Source organism: Haliotis cracherodii, unplaced genomic scaffold, assembly GCF_022045235.1.
Source record: "Haliotis cracherodii isolate W230 unplaced genomic scaffold, xgHalCrac1.p SCAF_17, whole genome shotgun sequence".
Taxonomy (NCBI): Eukaryota; Metazoa; Mollusca; class Gastropoda; order Lepetellida; family Haliotidae; genus Haliotis; species Haliotis cracherodii.
The window spans coordinates 7,710,582-7,733,414 of record NW_027266272.1 but is presented as its reverse complement, the minus strand read 5'-3'; the positions used below and the strand labels follow the sequence as shown (position 1 = coordinate 7,733,414).

General features: G+C 42.5%; 1 protein-coding gene across 1 annotated transcript; it reads right to left on the bottom strand.

Moving 5' to 3' along the window:
• Window positions 1–1,120: 1,120 nt before the first annotated feature.
• On the bottom strand, window positions 1,121–14,877 carry LOC139464301 (putative leucine-rich repeat-containing protein DDB_G0290503). The gene is made up of 3 exons (XM_071245822.1): window positions 14,606–14,877; window positions 4,417–4,459; window positions 1,121–3,778 (listed from the first exon to the last, which is right to left on the bottom strand). Exons 1-3 carry the CDS (start codon window positions 14,647–14,649, stop codon window positions 2,192–2,194), a joined length of 1,674 nt encoding a protein of 557 aa, XP_071101923.1. The 5' UTR covers window positions 14,650–14,877; the 3' UTR covers window positions 1,121–2,191.
• Between the last annotated feature and the right edge of the window lie 7,956 nt (window positions 14,878–22,833).

Below are 22,833 nucleotides of genomic sequence, written 5' to 3'. Positions count from 1 at the left end.
TATTAACGCCGCCCTGTGCAGTATTCCAGTTATATCATGGCGTGTCAGCTTTATCAGAGAGGAGAGCCCGAAGACGTTTACCACTTTGGTGAAACCCACGAGCTCGGATATCACGAGAACAAACTTAGAAACACAATCGCATTTAGCGTTAACAGCTAAATCGTTTTATTGTTGGCATCGCCATACCATGTGCGTTTGTTTTTTTAACACAACCTCGGCTCGTGCAGTTTTCCAGTTACGTCATCATATGACGTCATCAATTGGGGTTTACGTCGACCTACGTGTCATAACGGTGTTTTATTATCCAAAACCGGCTCGCACACGAGATATTGCTTGGATAAGTTCCAGCGATATCTACATTGTAGATATCGCTGCAATGAAATTACATCACAATGCTTTGCAGACCATTGTGACGTCACTGGTTACCATGACGTAACAATCAAATGACATCGCTAATGGCTCTGCTACACAAGCTGTTAGCAGTACTTTTTACACTGAAGACACTGCTAAATACTCTCTACAAATTGAAAAAGTTTGAAGAATGATGTTGGATGATAAATAAAATCTCATCCGCGTGTCTTTTGATATCAAATATATCAACACTCGTTGATAAAAGTGGCAAAAATCCTCGGCAGGCCTCGGATTTTTTCCACTTTTATCACTTCTTGTTGATATATTTAATATCAAAAGACACGAGGGTGAGATTCTCTATTTACCTCACCTCACGCATCACCGTCAGACTCGCTTGTGCATGACTGTTCTACCGCTCCCCCTCCCCCCTCCCCCCTCCCCCCTCCCCACGTGCTCTCTTGTTCGCGTTTACTCATTACTTGTACATTGCATGCTAGGATAACATGGGCACAGTGACTTGCCAACTGGCCAGTGCCACCAGTACCCCCACTGATTTGGGAATAAATTTTCGCAGTGTAATGTGATTTTCAGAGTATCATCCACTGATGTGTTTTAACAATGCCTCCTATCAACAATATAACTCACAGCGTGGAGTACTATATTCCAGTATCTTCACAACAAGCTTCCCTCCATGGACGGTCCCTCACGTCCTTCCATTGTGATCAGTATGATAATATAAAGTAATAAACGAATGATGTTAACAGGCAAGAACACTTTTTATTTACAGCTTTTTACAGATTAGCATCGATACCACTATAATGCATAGGTCGTTGTTATAGGAATGTAATGTGACACACGCTGTTGATGGATAGAATCCATGTGCAGGGCTCCATGTAACATGTTGTCAAGTCTGCAGTGATTTCTTTAGTGACCTGTGCAGCTAGAGCGAGCACGCCCCTGTCATGCTGGTCACGTGCACTGCTGAGAACGTCACGTGCACTGCTGACTGTATCCGAAAACGTCATTTCCTGCTTCCCCATATCCCTATCAATTACAGTGTAGTATATACCAAAAAGCTGTATATTCAAATGATTACAAATGGATGTTGTGTTTATCGTCATTTAATCGCTCTAACCATTGACCTCTAAAAAATGAAGATTTGCTCCGTTTGGAGGACGTCAACGAACAGTTAACTTTTGCTTTGTGGTGATAATTTCAAAAGCAACCATTTTTGTCAGGGTTAGCTTTATAACCACGACTTAGTATTTTTGCATTTTAATGTGATTTTGACCAAATGACAGTCATATTTTCTATTGGTATTGGTATACTGTTGGAATAATATTGGTATAGCGGTGCTAAAGGAAACTGTTGGTATGCCAACGGTTTAGGTCATTAGAAGATGGGTGAGGCCATCGATATATTCATGTTCAGCACTGTCATGATCAGTGGGTAACGTCTGAAATATGTTAAACTATTGTTCTCACACTTACGGATTGAAAAATATTTTGAATTCGTACAATAAGTTATGCTGTTGTTGACGCTTTCGTGTGTGGAGTAAAATGCTGATGGATTCTGGAACATTGTGGTGAAAACATCTCCTAAACTAAGAGTGTGGAACAAAATGATGTTCTCTAGTCGTGGTTGTCCCCAAAACAAATACAATATTACACAAGTCATGAGGTGACAAATATCGTTACATCTTTACAGACCCTTTGTCCTTAGGTAGCCGTTGTATGAGCAACACTTATTCAGTGTAGATGTATTATGACATCATCACTCACAATGGTGACGTCATTATAATCTGTCAACACGTCACAGGTCACAGGTTACAGGTCACAGGTCACCACTCCGGCGTGCTGGGTCTGTAGGTACGAACGTGTCTGGCCCCGGGTGGGAGTGGACGATGTGTTTTCACATAGAATGCCTGCCCATTGTGATATTTCCTCCTGGTGCCAATATAATCCGCCATTGTGAAGTCAGGTTGTGGCTCCGACAGTCGCTTCTGAAGCAACCGCTGAGATATAAACCTCTTGTCCTCGCCGATCGGGACCAGGGCAGTCTTTATCGTATGTTTCTCATTCTTCTCGTGGGCGAGGATCTGCTCCAGCCGCTCGCAGTGGTCCTGGAGACTATTGGTGTTGTGGATGATGCTCGGTTTAATGCTGAGTTCCACCCTCATATCCTGTTCTACAATGTCCCGGTGGTACCGGAGGGTCCCCAGCATCCGCTCAGTCATGTAGCGCTGAAGCTTGTTGGACTCGTAGCGTACCTTCAGTTCATCGTAATGCCGTTTGTTCCTGGTCTGAACGGTATCCATGACCCTCCCCGTCATCCGGTCTCTCTCCTTCCGCAGACCTTCCAGTTTGTTGTGGAGCTTCCCTATCCTATCGTCCAGGTCGAAGATTGTCAGACTCAAATCGTTGGACCTGTCTTCCCTCTTGAGAAGATTCTGTAGCTCCATCATCTCCTTCTCCAGTTCCGCCTCGTTCCTTAGAATGTCCTCGTCAAGAAAGGAAACTCGCTGATTCAGCTTCTTTTCCAATTCAAGAATCTTCTCCAGCTTTTTGTTCAAGTCTTTTGTTCTCACGCTATCCAACTGAAGCCACCGTCTGGCTAAACGGGCGGACTTCTGGAGCTTGGCCAGAATGTCCGGGACAAACCGAATCAAGGTCACGGTGGCGCTGTCCAAGGTCAAATGATACACACAGTTTTCACTTTCGTGGCTGTAAAGGTCAGAGTCCAAGGAATCCTCATTGTCTAGAAGAAACTCCATTTGCTCTTTCACTAAAGACAGACTCTTCGCCACCTTGTCGACTTCGGTTGTATCGTACAGAGTTTTGATGTCCGTGAATTCATTGCTCAGCATCATCAGTGCTGTTTTCTCCTGCGCCCTATTTCGAGCTGTGGCGACACTATCGTCCAGGTCGTCGTTGTTGTCGAAATTTTCCCCACTGTCACCACTGTCAGAGGAAAACTGACTAAACTTTGAAAATGACAACGTCGACGATGAGCCCCTTCTTTTGTCACCATCTTTATCGGAACCCTCATAGAAGTATTTGAACAATGGCTGGAATATCCTGTCTGTGAAATTTACTTTCAGGTCACGAAGGTAGTCCACATATTCGAAAAACCAAATGAAATATTTAACACAATTGTCATCAATATTTGGTTTGGTGTTTCGAATTCGAGCCTCGCGATTGCGGGCAACTGTGTTTCTATTGGCTTCCTGGATCATAGCATTGTGCAGCTTATCCAATGAACCGATGACACGTGGCGGATCAGTGCGGCCTCTGAGAGTACGTATCATATTTACCAGGGTGTCGATGTCAAAGTTTTTGAAACTCATATTCACTTTCTCCTCGAACGCGTCCACCTGGTGGGTCATCACTTGACCTCTGTATCTATCCTCAATCATCAGCAGACGCAGCTGAAACAGTCGAACGCGGTATATAACGAACCCTCTTGTAACGAATGCACAAAATAGATTTTACATCATGTCAACGATAACATACAAATGTCGGGAACTTAACTTCTGATACAAGTTATGTTAAACTGAAGATGATTTTTGTTTACATCTGCAGGATGCTTACAAACGCCTAACTTTCCACATCCCTTATTGTAACACTGTGAAAACATGGTATACTAAACCCGTGACAATCCGGGGTAGAACAGGTCTTCAGCAATCCATTCTTGCAAAACATGTGCGTTTTCGTGACAGTACCATGCTTGTTGTGTGTTTGTTGTTTTTTAACGCCGCACTAAATATAAGGAATATTCCAGCTGTATGACGGCGGTTTGTAAATCATCGAGTCAGGACCAGATAATCAAGTGATTGATATCATGAGCATCGATCTACGGAACTGGGATAGGATGACAGGCGTCAACCAAGTCAGCGGGACTGACCCTATCCGTTTACTCGCCTCTTACAAGCCTGTTGGTTGCTAGGGACAAGGTTGCTAAGGAAGTCATTCCCGATAACCCCAAGGATTTACCATGCTGTTTAAGACACACCAGCATAACGGTACATACTTCAAATTCAAACATAAGGACAATGTTAAAAGTTACCTGGAGTTTCTCTGCTTGCAGTGCACGACCCATCTTTATGGACCTGAAACAAATATGAAAGATTATTTGTATTTATTCGACGTAAACATCGGGTGCAATACGTAGCCATAAATAAAGGTTACATAAAACTCACACCTCCACATTTTACCGTGATATGGTTTCACTTTCGCTCTGTGGGGGTTGGTGGTAGGGGGAGGTGTTGACAGAGCGTCTGCCCGGACACCGGAAGGTCGGCGGCTCTATCCCAGCTAGCGTCATATCAAAAGACGTTAGAAGATGGTTCTTGTTTTCCTGCCTGGTGCTCGGCGTTGAGGGGATAAGAGAAGGACTGGTCGCTTCAGCATACTCTGAGTGGAGTTTTCTTGTCAAAATTGGGCATGGTATCTCAGTGGTCAAGCACATGCACACGTTCATGTACGTCGCTATCGAAGTGCAATAATCGTGACCGTAAAGCCCATTTCACCCTACCTTGGGTACAATGATTTGTTGTGGAACTGGGCTACAAAACAACATTTCACCCCCATGAACCAGAAGAGTGGATGTCCCTGTGAATGGAACAATCAACAATATCCTTTTCTATGGAAGGAATACAGGAGAAAGCTGTCAGTCTGATTTCCAGACGTATTGTTACTGTGAGAAAATCCCCCCATTGTCGGACGTTATTATATCCCTGTCGGGGATTTAGTCCTTGTCAGTGTCAGGCCCGTCCGGGACTGGCCGTTTTAATGCGCTGGTAGTGTGTCATACAAACACGTGATGAACGTTATTCCAGTCCTCAAGAAAGCAGGTTTTAAAAAGGGTGTGCATAAAACGGTTGAGACATTCAAACGTACCATGACAACGTCACTCCACCCTGACCTGTCACACCCCCACCCCCACAAGTAATCCACCACCACCCCCAAGCTACCACACCTAACGTGCATAACTACATCGGTGCAACACACAAGAACCTTGGTGTAGAGCAAACATACTGGGTTAGCATATGATTAAATGATCATGAAAAATACTGATCGAATCAAATACGAAAATACGAAACTGATGTGTTCAATTCGCAACCTTTTACTGAGTAGTTTTTGTGCCACCGGGAGGGGGGCGGGGACAGGATACGCTCGCCTGTTGTCGGACACATGGTGTCATCACTATTTCATGGTGACTCATGGACGCATGCTCATGATATGGTCGGAAAGGTACAATCGACTCTGCTTTTAGCAGTGATTTATGGGAATAAACAGGGTTTTGATATTTTTAATTTTTTTTTTAAATCTATAGTATCTCATGTGTATCGAAAATAGTCTCTTCATCAGTTTTCTTTACTTCATTACCATGCTAACTATAGTTGTTTTCATTTACAGAGCAACAAGTATTGAGACTGTCCAGGTAAATACGATGTTGGGGCGTCATAGGTTAGAGGGCGCTGGCTTGACTGGTAAGTTCGAACCCTGTCGAGGATTTAGTGAAACATTAGCGATTTGTGGATTTGTTCTTGTCTTTAATGTGTCTATTATCTGTCTGTGTACACAAAGGACGGATTAAGGACACTGACAGCTACCTTTGTTACATCAGATGGAAAATAGTCCGCAGACGCATTTAGCATGAAGGCAACTCTCCCAAACTATCGGACACCATTTTTGATGGTGGCTAAACATAAAACAAACAAGAAATGGTTATTCGACGGGGATGTATTTGATAAGGGTATCATAGTTGTGTTTTGGACCTTTATAGTTTTTTGTTGACTGTTTTCAGCCCAGTAACGTTTTGATAATATTTGTAATTTATTTAGAAAAATCCAATTTTATATTTTATATTTTCTTTTGCCCGGCTGTTCAGATCGCTTACAAGGAGATAGGTTCTTATATTTTTTTATTCAAACAAATAAAACACACTTCGTTTGTCTCCTTACTCGTCTTTATAGTTTATGTCAATACCAGAACGACCCGTGAAGATCCGGGGTAGAATAGGTCTTCAGCAATCCATGCTGACCATAAAAGGAGACTATGCTTGTCGTAAGAGGCGACTAACGGGATCGGGTGGTCAGGCTCGCTGACTCGGTTGATGCATGTCATCGTATCCTTATTGCGTGGATCCATGGTCATGATATCAATCACTGGATTGTCTGGTCCATACTCGATTATTTACAGACCCCCGTCATATAGCTGGAATATTGCTGAGGGCGGCGTTAAACAAGGAACATATATACAGACAGATACAATGTGTCAGTTGCCCACTATATGTCACTAATTGAAACGTTTTGGCCTTGGCTAGAACAGGACTCCTGACGGTAAAAGCATATAGTCCCTCTTTAAGAATCGACCCAACCCAATACCAATGCCTCGCCTGGTCGTTCCTTTAAATCAGAAGGACACAGCTTGGAGTGAATATTCACATTTTGGAGTCAGTATTCACAGCTTGTAGTCAGTATTCACAGTTTGGGGTCAGTATTCACAGCTTGGAGTCAGTATTCACAGTTTGGAGTCAGTATTCACAGTTTGGAGTCAGTAGTCACAGCTTGTAGTCAGTATTCACAGTTTGGAGTCAGTATTCACAGTTTGGAGTCAGTATTCATAGCTTAGAGTCCCTGTTTCCTTGTCTACAGCCCTGTGGGGCCCCATAAAACTCACTAACCTCCACCGTAAAAGAACATTGCACATTACATGATCACATGGTGTTTACATGACTCAGGCGTGTAATAGTAAACATGTTTTCACTGAAGTCGATGGATAACATTGACGGGTCTCCGACTGACTTCTATACCGTGACACTGCAACAAGCGGACTAGCCGGCTTTAATCGCTCTATTTTGATGTGTCCTCAAGATTTATTGCCTTTGAAATGTATAGCTGCACAGCATTCATTATGACGAAGCTAACTATAGATGATTCTTAAGTCGATCTTGATATTTGCAAGACGCACGTATTCTGTGACTACGAAAATATTTCCTTTTCTGGAGGTCGTCGTTAAAAAGACATTAGTCCATTAATTCGTTGTTCAAGACATGTGTCAATCCTGACGATTTCACTGTCAACCGTATCGTCCGCGTTAGGGAACGGCGTAGACAAACTCTTAGTCTATGAAAATATATAACTTTGTTAGAAACAAGCAACTACATTTAAATTGAAAAGGAGCCCCAGTGAGATGGGAACCTATCAAAAATCTAGACTTGCTTCATTTGTGAAATTAACATTTTAGTATGGGCTGGGAGGAAAGGAAAATATTATGGTTCAGGAACTGGGAGATAGACATACAGTTTGCACCTGTGAACTTTCTTGATATAAGTCTTTAAGAATAAATGTTTAGCAGAGAATCAGTTCGGTAGATCCTGTGATTAAGAAGGACACAATATGCTTTAGTAAAAAATCTTGTTGTAGTTAGTCTCTTTGACACGCTGGCAGGGCAGCACGATAGACAGACTGACAAAAGGCTTCATACAGCCAGCTGTCTTCTGGGTGTTACAGTCAAATATGTTATTCCATGTATAATACATGAAAGGTAGTATATTGCCGGCTGATAACACCATCATATCTATATGCTTCGTGTTGATTGTTTTCAGTCACCGTACGCATACGTTTATTAATACAAGTAAGTAAATCATATTGTGTCCACACCTGCCATGGTTCCTTTCATCTGGCCGTCTTTACAAACATGTGAAGCCACATAATGTTTCCCCGCAGCACTGTGCACACGTGAACTACCCTGAACAAACTGTTGGGCTAATCCTGTCATACTACCACGCGAACCGTGAACACTACACTATGGGTATGAAGCTCTGATTTGCTGTTGGTGTCGTTGACATGTACACATGCAAGGTGCTCTTGGTGCACCAGTATTAGCTCACAAACAACTCTCCCTGCACTGTTATCTACACAATGCCTCTCAGTGCACTGAAGTCACGCCAAGAGACGACAGTCCCAATAACTACCTTCGGTATTCTAACTTTGGCTACCCAGAACCATATGGTTGTCTTCCCTGGGGGTTCAGAGGTCCCCAGAACCCTTTGACTGTCTATCCTGGAGATTCCGAGATCCCGGAATAATATAATTTTCGCTCCTGGGGATTCAGAGTTCCCGAGAACCCTATGATTGTCTCCCTTGAGGCTCCGAGATCCCCAGAACCCTATGATTGTCTCCCTTGAGGCTCCGAGATCCCCTTGAACCCTATGATTGTTCCCCTTGAGTCTCCGAGATCCCCAGAAACCTATGATTGTCTCCCTTGAGGCTCCGATATCCCCTTGAATCCTATGATTGTGTCCCTTGAGGCTCCGAGATTACCAGAACCCTATGATTGTCTCCCTTGAGACTCCGAGATCCCCAGAACCCTATGATTGTCTCCCCTTGGGGTTCAAAGGTTCAGCGAAATACTGTCCTGTCAGGGACGGTGGGGTAGCCTCGTGGTTAATGTGTTCAATCGTCATGCCGAAGGCCCGTGTTCAATTCATGGGTATAATGTGTGTGGCTCATTTCGGGTGTCCCCCGCTGTGATGTTGCTGTACTGCACTCACTCACTCACTCACTCACTCACGCACTCACTCACTCACTCACTTACTCACTCACTCACTCACACACTCACTCACTCACTCACTCACTCACGCACGCACGCACTCACTCACTCACTCACTCACTCACTCAAAATAATTAACCTTCACTATGAATAGCTTAGGTCCATTTCGACAAATGTGATTTAATTGTGAGCTGTAAAGCTTAGAATGGCGCACTCGGCAACATATCTGTCAATACAGTGCTAAACCGAGGGGCTAAAGGAAGTACACCATGTTGATGTTTTATGTAATTAAAAATTGTTAAAATCGGTTATGTCTATTTACCCATCACTCATTCCTGCAACAGTTTGTTGAAAGTAATCTTATGTAATCCTATGTAAATAAGTAATTTTATGTTAAAATAAATTGGTTCAATGAAAACTAGTGTATGAAATGAATTTGCAACCACATGACCCTTTCCATGTTTGAAATGTTGATTTTGAAAGCTAACTTTTCTTAGATACCCATCAGCAGTTGTGCATTACGCGAAATTATTGTTTTTGATTTGAAAACGTTTTAAATCAAATAATATTTTAAAACATATAACCATGTAAACGTATTGTTTAAGTGCTGAGTAAGCGCCAGAAAAGTTTTTTTTAATATTTTCAATTGAAAATCAAACATATGAGACAATCAACTGAGAGGTATAGTTTGTTTTCCGACTCAGGTTATGTCAGAAGCTCTGAACTTATTTGCTGGATGCGGTAGCTTCCTAACGACACAATGGCCGCTGCATCCCGTCTCGTCGATCATGAACTCGTCACCGTCAAAGACTATAAGAAGATTAAAAACAGAAATGCCTTGTCGCTACTTAACTTCCCCAGTGTTGACAGCTGATCAATCAAACAGGTTGTAGATCAATAACTCTGGCCAATTATCGATTATGTCTCCCACGGGCGGTGCCTGCGTATTACCTTCCCCGCTAGGACATGTCACCCATAGTGATAGGGAAGGTCAACGCGTCAGGGAGGTGTGAAATGAGCGAGTGTGTGAGGGTGAAAGTCGGTGGTTGGTAAAGTGAGTGGATGGGTGAGTGAGTGGATGGATGAGTGAGTTGATGGGTGAGATTTGTTTGTTGTTTAACGCCGCACTCAGTAATATTCCAGCTATATGGCGGTGGTCTGTAAATATTCAAGTCTGGACCAGACAATCCAGTGATTGACATCATGAGCATCGATCCACCCAATTGGGATACGGTGACATGCATCAACTAAGTCAGCGAGCCTGACCACCCGATCCCGGCAAGCATAGTCTCCTTTTACGGCAAACATGGGTTGCTGAAGTGAGTGGGTGAGTGGATGTTGGAGTGAGTGGATGTGTTAGTGAATTGATGGATGAGTGAATGGATGGGTGGGTTATGGATTGGGTGAGTGAGTGAGGGGATGCGTGAGTGAGTTGATGGGTGAGTTAGAGTATGGATGAGTAAGTGGATTGTGGAGTCCGTGGATGGTGGAGTGAGTGGATGAGTGAGTGAGTGGATGGGTGGGTTATGGGTTGGGTGAGTGAGTGGATGCGTGAGTGAGTTGATGGGTGAGTTAGAGTATGGATGAGTGAGTGGATGGTGGAGTCCGTTGATGGTTGAGTGAGTGGATGAGTGAGTGAGTGAATGGTTGAGTGAGTTGGTGAGTTGATGGGCGATGCTTCCCCGTTAGCGTTTTGCTTTTCATGTGTATCGCAGTGCTAGCAGACCCGTCATGCCACAATTCTGTACTAATTTGCAGGGCAAAATACATTATACACTTTGATTTGACCAAAAACGAACAAACATTATCAAACACAATCGCCGAAACAATTCAAACTTAAGATCCCAAACACAACCATGACACTCGTATCAGACACATCACCATCCATTTCTTGACTGTTTCATTTTAAGCCACCATCAACATGAATAAACAATGAATATTCTTATCGGCTCAAGTGTATTTTTTTAAAGATTTGATTTCCTGTACAACTATATACCCCTGTAACCGCGAGATTCTTTACAGCCAAGAACTGATTCGTGGTTCGTGAAACCATTCAGGGATCAATCAAGGATGTGGTCTGACGATGGGAGTAGCATTACAATATATTCTCTTCCACGAGACTACCCAATTCAGTACAATGAGGCGAACTGTAATCATATTGTTTCCTCTAGGGATATATAATCACACTGCATACAGTCTCCAACAGCGAGCAGACTGCGTATCGTGCAGTGACTGACTGTTCAATGTACGGGGGCACGGGTGGCCCGGTCGTCTAAGGCGCCGCGATTCGCTGTGCAGAGTTGCGTCCCTTGGGCACGCCAGAAACCTATGATTGTGGGTTTCGAATCCCGGTTCGCCCCGATTATGTTTCTAGGTTTGTCAGCACCATACCCGTGCTCGTGGGTTTCATCGAAGTGGTAAACGTCTGAGACCCTCATCACTTCGGGCTTTCCTCCCACATTAAGCTGACACGCCGTGATATAACTGGAATATTGTTAAAAGCGGCGTTAAACCCAACTCACTCACTCACCCACTCCTGAGGCAAGGGAGTTAACAAACTCTAAAAATCCATATATTCCACTATAACAGGATCTTACCTCGCGAAGTGCATGTAGTCACGTGAGAACCTTGATTTAAAACAACAGATTCGGAACATATCTGTCGACCCCCAGTTGACGGTACATATCTATTGCAAATCCTTCAGCCGACCGAAATCTGCGCGCAGAGACCCAAACTGTTACGCGATTTGATTGGACTATGCATAGACTCGTTAATTCAGCCAAAATATAACTCCATAATTTAAGTGTAGTTCCGCAAGGGTGGAAACTGGACTTTTTCAGTCAGTTAACTCCCTTGCCTCGGAAAGATGACACCAGCAATGAGCTAACATGACATATAACATCATGTACCTGAAGATATATATGTTAAATGTGTCGTGCATGACCTGCCACATACACAAAAGTTGAAATACATCATATTGACATCTACACGATGGCTGAGCTAACAACACCTACTCCTTGTAAGGACACGACGTTCAGCTATTGAGATAAGAAGTTCAGTCACCTGGTGTTGGAATGGTGCTTTGTCATCGTATTATACAACGATGGCTGAGCGACTGGGAGTGGAATAATGATCAGTTCTGTCCACGAGTACGGCGGTGACTATCGTGTTGATAAGTGCTGCATGTAATGGATGTCATGTTGAATACCGCTGTTCTTGAGTATACGACTCAGCATTGTCGTTCTACGTAGAAACCGTAAAATCTATCCAGAATTGCTCAAGGAAATCGAAAATGGAACTCTATTAATGTTGAGTTGTCATTATACATTACTTTTATATTGATCAGGTCGTGAGATAAGTTTGGAGGGGTTTATTAGATTGCATAATGCACAGATTCCCTGCAGCGACTTTGCACTAAGTAAGGCAATTAAATGACTCTCAGCGAAATTGTGTGTTAAAGATGCATTTTCCATCTGGAGAGAAAGCCAATAATAACAGCTAAATCTGTAGTAATAGAAAACTATTAACCGATACTCACACATAAACCGTTGCCAATCAGGGTCTGAAATACGTCAGTGTCAGAAGAATGGGCCTGTGCCTTTGTCTGTTTTGATTGTGATGTCAGTTGTTAATATGCGAAATCTCATTGATATGAATGGTTGATATGTGAACTCACATGGGTATCAAAGATACGTGAAATCCCATGGATATAAATGGTTGATATGTGAAGGTATATTCGTATTAATGGTTGATATGTGAAATCCCGTGGATATAAATGGTTGAGATGTGAAGGTATTAATGGTTGAAATGTGAAATCCCATGGATATAAATGGTTGAGATGTGAAGGTATTAACGGTTGATATGTGAAATCCCATGGATATAAATGGTTGATATGTGAAGGTATTAATGGTTGATATGTGAAATCTCAGGGATTTAAGGTTGATATGGGAAGGTATTAATTGTTGATATGTGAAATCTCATGGATATATGGTTGATATCTGAAGGTATTTATGGTTGATATGTGAAATCCCATGGATATAAATGGTTGAGATGTGGAGGTATTAATTGTTGATATGTGAAATCTCAGGGATTTAAGGTTGATATGGGAAGGTATTAATTGTTGATATGTGTAATCCCATGGATATATGGTTTATATCTGAAGGTATTAATGGTTGATATGTGAAATCCCATGGGAATAAATGGTTGAGATGTGAATGTATGAATGGTTGATGTGTGAAATCCCATGGATATAAATGGTTGAGATGTGAAGGTATTAATTGTTGATATGTGAAATCTCATGGATATTTGGTTGATATCTGAAGGTATTAATGGTTTATATGTGAAATCCCATAGATATAAATAGTTGAGATGTGAACTCGCATTCATTAGTATTTGTGTTTCACAAATGAAATTATCTTAATTTACAAGTCTGATTCTTTGACTTAACATGCTTATCTCTGGCGGTGACTGGAATACCTTGGATATCAATGCATGAAACGACAACTGATGTTTGATAAGTAGACTATCAGAGATGAGTGAGTGAGTGAGTGAGTTAAGATTTAACGTCACACTATCAGAGATGAAGAATTACATTATGTACTAGTAGTATTTTTTAGATAAGAACAAATTCATCTTAGATAGCCACACTTGACAACTAGAAAGGGCAATTTAGATAGCTCTGTTTGGAAACAGCATGGCAAGTTAGATACCCATGTTTAAAAAGTAGAATTTCGCTGTGAGAGAAAAATAAATGACAGCTATTCCGACAAGAAGAATGGCAACATTGAGAGCCATGTTTGACAAGTAGGACAACATACATAGCCCTGTTTGACAAGTAGAATGACAAATTTAGATAACCATGTTTGCCAAGTGTAATGACAATTGAGATAGCCATGTTTGACACGTAGAAGGACAACCTAGATATCCCCGTTTGACAAGTAGGAGAATTTAGATAGCCATGTTTGACAAGTAGAATGACAATTCAGATAGCCCTGATTGACATGTAGGATGACAACTTAGATAGCCCTGTTTGACAAGTAGAATGACAATTTAGATAGCCCTGATTGACATGTAGGATGACAACTTAGATAGCCCTGTTTGACAAGTAGAATGACAACTTAGATAGCCATGTTTGACAAGTAGAATGACAATTTAGATAGCCCTCTTCGACATGTAGGATGGCAACTAAGATATCCGCGTTTGACAAGTAGAAGGAGAATTTAGAAAGCCATCGTTGACAAGCAGAAGGACAAGTTAGATAGCCCTGTTTGACAAGTAGAATGACAATTTAGATAGCCCTCTTCAACATGTAGGATGACAACTTAGATAGCCATGTTTGACAAGTAGAATGACAATTTTGATAGCCCTCTTCGACATGTAGGATGGCAACTAAGATATCCGCGTTTGACAAGTAGAAGGAGAATTTAGATAGCCATTTTTGACAAGCAGAATGACAAGTTAGATAGCCCTGTTTGACAAGTAGAATGACAATATAGATAGCCATCTTTGACATGTAGAATGACAATTTAGATAGCCCTGTTTGACAAGTAGAATGACAATGTAGATAGCCCTATTTGACAAGTGGGCGAGGACAGCCATCCTGCATAATTCATTTATATTACACAACTCACGTTGTTACACATGCACTTAGTGTCGAGGGAATCAGCGAGCTGACAGAGCTAAGTGTCACATCTTACCCTGCGCTGCTGGAGTTTGGAGTGGAGGTTCTGACGTCAGCCATGTCTGTGCGCCCGCGGTCAGCTGAACAACGCACCTGTCTTGCAGCCCATTACAAGTCTCCTCTAACGCCTGTCATGTCTCCAGCACCTTGCTGTTGTTTCAAACATCATTCTCGAAGTTTAAATACCTACAGCAACACACTTCGTCTGAAAAACTTCCGTACAATACATCTGAGTAGAAGAACCACTTTCGTCAAGTACTCAAATCAACACTGACTTTGGCGACCTATTGCCATCGATTCATCAGTTACTGACAGCCATTCACCTTGGAACAGTACGCCGTCTCTGAGTGGCTGTATTTCGTTGTTACCTCGTCTGAAGTCCAATCAATAGCGTCGGTCTATACTTGAAAGGAAGACGATGATCATGGGCTGTCGTCTTCGGTGCTTATCATTGTGGGTCTGTGTTTAGCCTTCCTTTCAGAGCTGACGGGTTAACTGACAAAGAAATATTCTAGCACGCCTTTTTATTGAGTATATTATTGTTGTTAGATAATAGAGATTTTGCGCATTTAATGGATCATAAGCTCTGAATGAAACCTTTTCATACGGACAGTTCAATGGCTGTGAATGACGTGATATGAAAAGTGTCGCATTGGTTCTCATATCCCTTTAGTTCGAAAAGTTGAATTTATTGCTGCGTATTGAAGGTTAATGTCCACCTTGGAGCCTGACTATGTAATGACGTATTTGTATCATAGCGTGAGATCTACAAGCACGCATATAAATATCGGTTAATGTTGTTGCACCTCGGCCCTCCGTGGTTGTTTTGGATACAAAATACATGGTTGTATACGCAGTGACCGTCACGTACGTCGAGAGTGGACGAAGTACATAGAGTGAGTGAGTGAGTTTGGTGTTACGCCAAATTTTCCATCAATAACACGGCGTGGGACACCGGGAGTGGGTTCACACATTGTACCAATGTAGGAATTGAACCCTGGTCTTCGGCGTGACTAGCGAACGCTTTAACCACGATGCTACCCTACCGCTACGCAGTACACAGAGAATATCTAGGTTAAATTGTAGTAAGTCCTTTTGAAATCAGTTTTAACTTGTAACGAAGTATGTATGTATTCTTAACATAAATATTCGGAGAAAATAATATCTTGTGTATTTAGGAGTATAAAACAATTTATGATATTAAATGTTCTTTATAACTAATACAGTGAAATTCCATTAACCCTGACAGCACATTTTTCAATGGAATCGTTACGATAAACACATGTCCGGATTAACATAACCAGATTAATGTATCATGGTGTGGGTAGTACCTACTCGGAGTGGGGGATATGTATGGGAGACGTACACGCCCACATACGTGGCTATAAGAGCAATAATTGCACCTCCCCAACTATATTGCATTATATATGTTCACAATAAAACATAAACATTGAAAAGCGTCAAGTTATTGCAAGGCAGAGGTTCGGTGACTTCATATACGGTACCATGTGTCAAATGTTGGTGGTCTGGAGCCTGTATATGGTCCTTACGTGGACTTGAAATGCATTGACTACTTGCCGGGCGGTTTCTCCAGCTTGCAATCGTCCAAGACCTTGGTGTCGCTGATTTCTTGTCAATCTTGGCATGTGGTAGCAATTCAATATCGAATGTATGTTATCCCCTCTGGATGGATTTGTATAGGGCAAGAAATGGGGGAACGCATGTGCATTTCAATTTGCACGGAACTCACGTGCATCGGGTTACCATGGCCATTGCTGTGATGCGTTTGGGCGATCGGTTTTATTGTCATCTGTTTTGATTTTTAATCATCAAATTTCATTTTTTCGGACAATGTAATTTTAAAATTTTAGAAACTTTGACAAAAAACTACCCAGATGAGTGAGTGAGTGAGTGAGGTTTTAAGCCGCTTTTAGCACTATTCCAGCAATATCACGGCGGGGGACACCAGAAATGGGCTTCACACATTGTACCCATGTCGGGAATCGAACCCGGGTCCTCGGCGTGACGAGCTAACGCTTTAACCATTAGGCTACCCGACCGCCCCACTACCCAGATGACAACTTTTCAAGCACTGTGCCTTGTGGTGACGTTTCTTTTGCGGTTCAGTATAGATTCAATCAGAGAGTGCGACCTTTGACGTAGAGTCGAGTTTGGTTGTTAGATAAGTAACATGCGTTCGTTACCGGATGGCGTGCATGGACTCCATTGAACGCGGCGGTGTACATACTTAACTGTAAAGACAAGATATTTTATGTTTGACAACTTCCTTATTCTATTTTGGTGCGACGTTGTAGATTCGGTATACTCTTGCTTGACAACGGTATTGGGATCTTTACCGAAATGTCGCATCATAATAAATAAAGAAGTTCTCATACATAAAATATCTTGTCTTTGCTAACTTCTACAAATGCTAATCAAACAATTTAATCAGGTTTAACTTGCAAAATTCCGATTGAGTCCATCACGAAAGTGTTCCAAATGTATTATTACAAGAGAGATTTGTTTTCAGGAAAATAGTTCCCGTAGGAGCTTAAGCCCACCACCCGAAACAAACATAGAGTTACTCAAGCTTCTAACAGAGTTACTTCCCTTTACTCGAGGCCATATATGGCCTCTGCTTTAACTAGCCCACATTCGTAACCAACTATACAGACATTACAGTATACGAGAGCGTTATGACCATGCCTGAGATGGCTTCTGTTGTCAGAGGCTAAAATAATCTCTACATTATTGTTCGTCTCGTGATCAATACGTGACGTCACACTGTGACAGTAAAATTGCTGTTCTTTTCAAAAAGATCAGTACGGGTCAATCAGAGCTCCGGTCGACATTTGTCAGTACGATTTTCACATAATATCAGTCAGTAGTTAACTTGGCCATAAAAGTAAAAAGAGGTTATAGTCTTACTCCAGATCGACTTTCTGATTATCATTCTTGCCGTAGCGTATACTTGTGCCCGTATTCTTCCGTTTGTGTAATTATGCCACTGTACAAAGGCAGCGATGACTCACGCTGACCACATAGACAGGGTCAATGAAGCGTGAAATTTGGTAACAATCCGTGACAAGACTCCCCAATACCGTCACAGATCGCGGAAAGTATAGGTGTGGTAGGGAGATCAATGAGGACATAGGCTGTGTGGCGGCCTTCGGTGAAATCTATTATAGGTACTGTACAGTATTCAGGTATTTCGGTCAGGCGAACAAACCTCTCAGCCATTAACACTTGACCCATGGACCCCCCTCGCTGGTCTGCAACTAACACTTGACCCATGGGACCCCCTAGAGGGTCACTGTCGGTAGGAATCTGGTTTAAGGGGTCAACGATTTGTATGGGCCAGCGAGACATTAAACGTTGTTCCTGAGAAATGGTTTGTTTAGGTTTGCATGGAAAAGTGGGTTTGTAGGTAGAATTTCGCCATATATTTAGGTATGTCCACAAAATGAGCAAAGCGTAATGGACCCGTGAGGATCCGGGGTAGGATAGGTCTTCAGCAACCCATGCTTGCCGTAAAAGGCGACTATGCTTGTCGTAAGAAGCGACTAACGGGATCGGGTGGTCAGGCTCGCTGACTTGGTTGATGCATGTCATCGATCCCAATTGCGTGGATTAATGCTCACTGGATGGTCTGGTCCAGACTCGATTATTTACAGACCGCCGTCATATAGCTGGAATATTGCTGAGTGCGGCGTTAAACAACAAACAAAAACTACATCGTCATGGACAAAGGCTCAAACATTTTTAGCAGGATAAGCAAAAAAAAGCAGAATTCTCAATTAATAACTACCAGACACATTTTGGATATATTAGTCATCATATTAGTCATCATATTAGTCACACATATTTTGTGATATGGATCTGGGATATGGGGAACCACTTTTTGTATCATCATTGCGAGTGTGCACACGAGATTATGTAAAATATTTCTAAGAATTATTTCTGGAAAGTGTGGCACAGTTTCCACGCAATATCACTGTACATACAATGCAAATCGATTAAGCTACCACAGCATAGTGAGTGAGTGAGTGAGTGAGTGAGTGAGTGAGTGAGTGAGTGAGTGAGTGAGTGAGTGAGTGAGTGAGTGAGTGAGTGAGTGAGTGAGTGAGTGAGTGAGTGAGTGAGTGAGTGAGTGAGTGAGTGAGTGAGTGAGTGAGTGAGTGAGTGAGTGAGTGAGTGAGTGAGTGAGTGAGTGAGTGAGTGAGTGAGTGAGTGAGTGAGTGAGTGAGTGAGTGAGTGAGTGAGTGAGTGAGTGAGTGAGTGAGTGAGTGAGTGAGTGAGTGAGTGAGTGAGTGAGTGAGTGAGTGAGTGAGTGAGTGAGTGAGTGAGTGAGTGAGTGAGTGAGTGAGTGAGTGAGTGAGTGAGTGAGTGAGTGAGTGAGTGAGTGAGTGAGTGAGTGAGTGAGTGAGTGAGTGAGTGAGTGAGTGAGTGAGTGAGTGAGTGAGTATGGTTTTACGACGCTTTTAGCAATATTCCAGCAATATCACGGCGGGGGACACCCGAAATGGGCTTCACACATTGTACACATGTCGGGAATCGAACCGGATCTTCGGTGTGACGAGCGAACGCTTTTACCACTAGGCTACCCGACCGCCCAACCACAGCATAGCTGTCCCTACCAAGCGCATAAAATGATTAAAACTCTTGATGATAATGGTAAAAATACTTGAGCGTCTTATTAAAAAAATGTTTCAATTTGATATGGTTTTGGCTGCGACTCATTTAAGTTTATCGTCAAACAGAGATTTTATGACTGCTTCTTTCCATTATACATCACTCCTCCACCATTCATCATAATGCAGATATTATTCTCAGTTTAAATATTTACTAAATGTAGACAATTTTTTAACCTCTGACCTTAACCCTTATCAAGGGAAAATAATAACCATGTTTCGGTGTAATAACTTCAGACTTGATATCGAATGTGGCCTTCAAACGACTCAATATGAGGTGAGGTGAAATTGGGTTTAACGTCGCGTCCAAGATTATTGCACTTATATAGCGACGTGCATGCACGTGTGTGTGTGTGTGTGGCTGCTTATACTAGTCCGGACTGATGCCGATTTATAGTGCTAGCCCACTGAGATACCATGCCGCAGTTGAACATGAATACTCCACTCAGACACAGTATACTGACTCCGAGCCGACCAGTCCTTGTTTTAGCCCCTTAATGCCGAGCGCCAGACAGGGTAACAACAAGTACCATCTTTTAACGTCTTTTGGTATGACGCGGCCGGGGATCGAACCCCAGACCTTCCGCTCTCCGGGCGGACGCTCTACCACAAGACCACGGAGGCGGCTGACTCCATTTGAAGAACGCCTCTGTTTCATTCTTCCCAACCAAGAAGGGAATACTTCAAAATCATCTCATCAATCCACCAACAACTGAACCCTTTGTAAGACTTATGTCAACCGACAATATCCATATTATAAAATGTTTAATTAACTTTCTTTGTCAAGTATTAAAGATTAGGAACAAAACATTTATCCCCGTAACAGAAAGTGAACTGTACTCCAGCCTTTTATAACATTTATTTTTTTCCTTCTTGTTTGTATTATGGGCCGAGAGCCTAAAGCTCAGAATATCTTTTTTCTGTCGATTTTTTTACAAGGATAAGACCCAGCCTGGTTCATCTCGTTTAACTGGTGTTGTATGACTGGAGAATTAAGAAGTACTTATTTAAGTCTAGATTTGCTGTTGGCAGAGAAAGAATCAGCGCAGTTTACGAATAATTCTCCAAACAAACAGCAATGAATACCATCGAGCGGACCCTCATGCTAAGGGACATAACTCTAAATTTCAATCCTCTGCTTCGGACGGTATGGTATAGACTATTGGTTAAACAGTATTACCTGGGTTCGATTCCCCTCATGATACAAGGCAGAGCCACATTTATTTCATTAGTTTCACCTAATGTTTTAGCAGGTACTGTGAAATAGGCGGTAAACTTGATGGGCTGACACAGTACGGTGCGGCACATTGTCTACGTCTGGCTTGTGTTCAGCAAGTGTTAAGATATTATATAGACTCTCTGGTATATAGGGGCACTGGTGACCCAGTCGTCTAGGATGCCGCGATTCGCTGTGCAGAGTTGCGTCCCTCTGGCACGCCAGAAACCTATGATTGTGGGTTCGAATCCCGGTTCGCCCCGATTATGTTTCTAGGTTTGTCAGCACCATACCCGTGCTCGTGGGTTTCACCGAAGTGGTAAACGTCTGAGACCTGCATCACTTCGGGCTTTCCTCCCACATTAAGCTGACCCGCCGTGATGTAACTGGAATACTGTTAAAAGCGGCGTTAAATCAAACTCACTCACTCTGGTATATATGCCGATTAACACTTACAAAACAAAATTGTAGATGTAAAAAAACCCGTTCAATCCCATGGTTTTACTTTTTTTCAGATATGTACTGTTACAAAGGTGAGCATCTGGACCATAATACCCTGTTGGCATCCACTTCCGGTTCAATTTGGCCCCACTGTGCAGAGTTGCGTCCCTTGGGCAGGCAAAAAAACGAGTCTCTCTTTATGGAACACATTTATTTTTATACAATGGAACCCATCTGCAGATTACTTTTTACAAACTGTTGGAGGAACGTGTGATGGTTAGATAGACATAATCAAATTAACAACAGTTCTTTCAAACATCCAATTACATAAAACAACTCGGTATACTTTCTTTAGCCCCTCAATTTATGTGTTTTTTGTCCAGTGAAGATCCGGGTTGAGGCTGGTCTTCAGCAACTCATGCTTGTCGTAGGATGCGAATAATGGAACGGGTGGTCAGACTCGCTGACTTGGTTGATATACATGTCATCGTATGCCAATTGCATGGATGGATGCTCATGATATCAATCAATGGCTTTGCTGGTCCAGACTCGATTATTTACAGACGCAGTCATATAGCTGGAACATTGCTGAGTCCGGCGTTAAACAACAAACAAACAATACCAGGTAATGTCTAGAACTACGACTACTGTAACCACCGCAACTGTAACACCAATACTACTACTGCATACAGAGAGAGTAAACTTGTCACGTCAGTACGGTGTTACGCAATACCATACACGACACGAAGTGGTGAAGGACAGTTAGACAAGAGTATTCGTATTATTCAGAAGGTTCCTAGTTCTATTTAAATATAACCGGTTCCCTGAAGGAAAACACCCGTCCCAAATAAAAAGAGTCAATATGTTACGTTGAGCAGCTCCATATAATTCAATGCTAATAGCATGCGGGAAGCGGGAAGTACTTCCCCATGCATGCTCTCCTTTGTCAACACAAACAATGCGGGTGTTCTCGCAAGGCGTTGGACACGAATTGACTGACAAACAAATAGAAGTCTGCTCGAAATACTTTCTGCACTTAAAGAAATACGACAGTGATGTCTAATACTCAATTACACTTGAAATGTACCCGTCTTATGTGAATAGCCCCTAAATCTTATTGCATGCACAAAACAATCTCCACAAGACTGTATGACAAGACGAAAACAACGCCACATATGTTTCTACTGTCAATCTTCCCTTTATATCGAGCAATATTCCAGCAGCGCCAGCCTTTGGTGTCTACATTTCACAAATGTCGAGGTAAAATGGATCATACTCTTTTTAAGAAGATTTCAAAGAGCGTCATACGTCTTTTGCACAAACGTTGTTAGATCAGGGTTACAACATTCAAAATATATACACCTTGCCAGTTTGGATATTGTAATGAAAATTAACCGTGCTGTACATCAATGTACACGCTCATGCTGGTTATGTCATACTATCTAACTGTGGGAACCCTGACTTATTTACTCTTTGCTTTGGAGACGACCCCCAATATAATCCGGAGTAAGCAAGATACCTGCAGGGGGATGGGGTCACTGTCGAACACGAGGATCCATGGCATCCCAGAGGTGTTCCATGGGGACATGTCTGGGTAGTGTGCACGCCACGGCAACAGGTTGGCGTTGTTGGCTGCACGAAAGCTGTACGATTCGGACTTTGGCTGTCTGGCGTTGCCATGCTGATAAAGGACACCACCTGGCAGCTCTGTAGAAATGGTAGGACAATCGGACGAAGAATGTCATCCATGTAACGCTGAATTGCCAAACTTGTGGCGTTATCTCCTGACCACAAACCCCTCCTCACACTATACCACCCTCTCCACCATACAGCACGACCCCCTGACCTCAACATGCCGTCGTCCATTCTTCCCTTCGGCAGCAAAAACGTTGTCTT

What these genes read in the sequence shown, in the direction of transcription:
- LOC139464301 (XM_071245822.1), bottom strand. Translation starts at nt 14,649, where the DNA reads ATGGCTGACGTCAGAACCTCCACTCCAAACTCCAGCAGCGCAGG. An exon ending in CCAAACTCCAGCAGCGCAGG is followed by an intron (nt 4,460 to 14,605) that starts GTAAGATGTGAC and finishes TATTTGTTTCAG; the next exon opens with GTCCATAAAGATGGGTCGTG. An exon ending in TGCAAGCAGAGAAACTCCAG is followed by an intron (nt 3,779 to 4,416) that starts GTAACTTTTAAC and finishes CGACTGTTTCAG; the next exon opens with CTGCGTCTGCTGATGATTGA.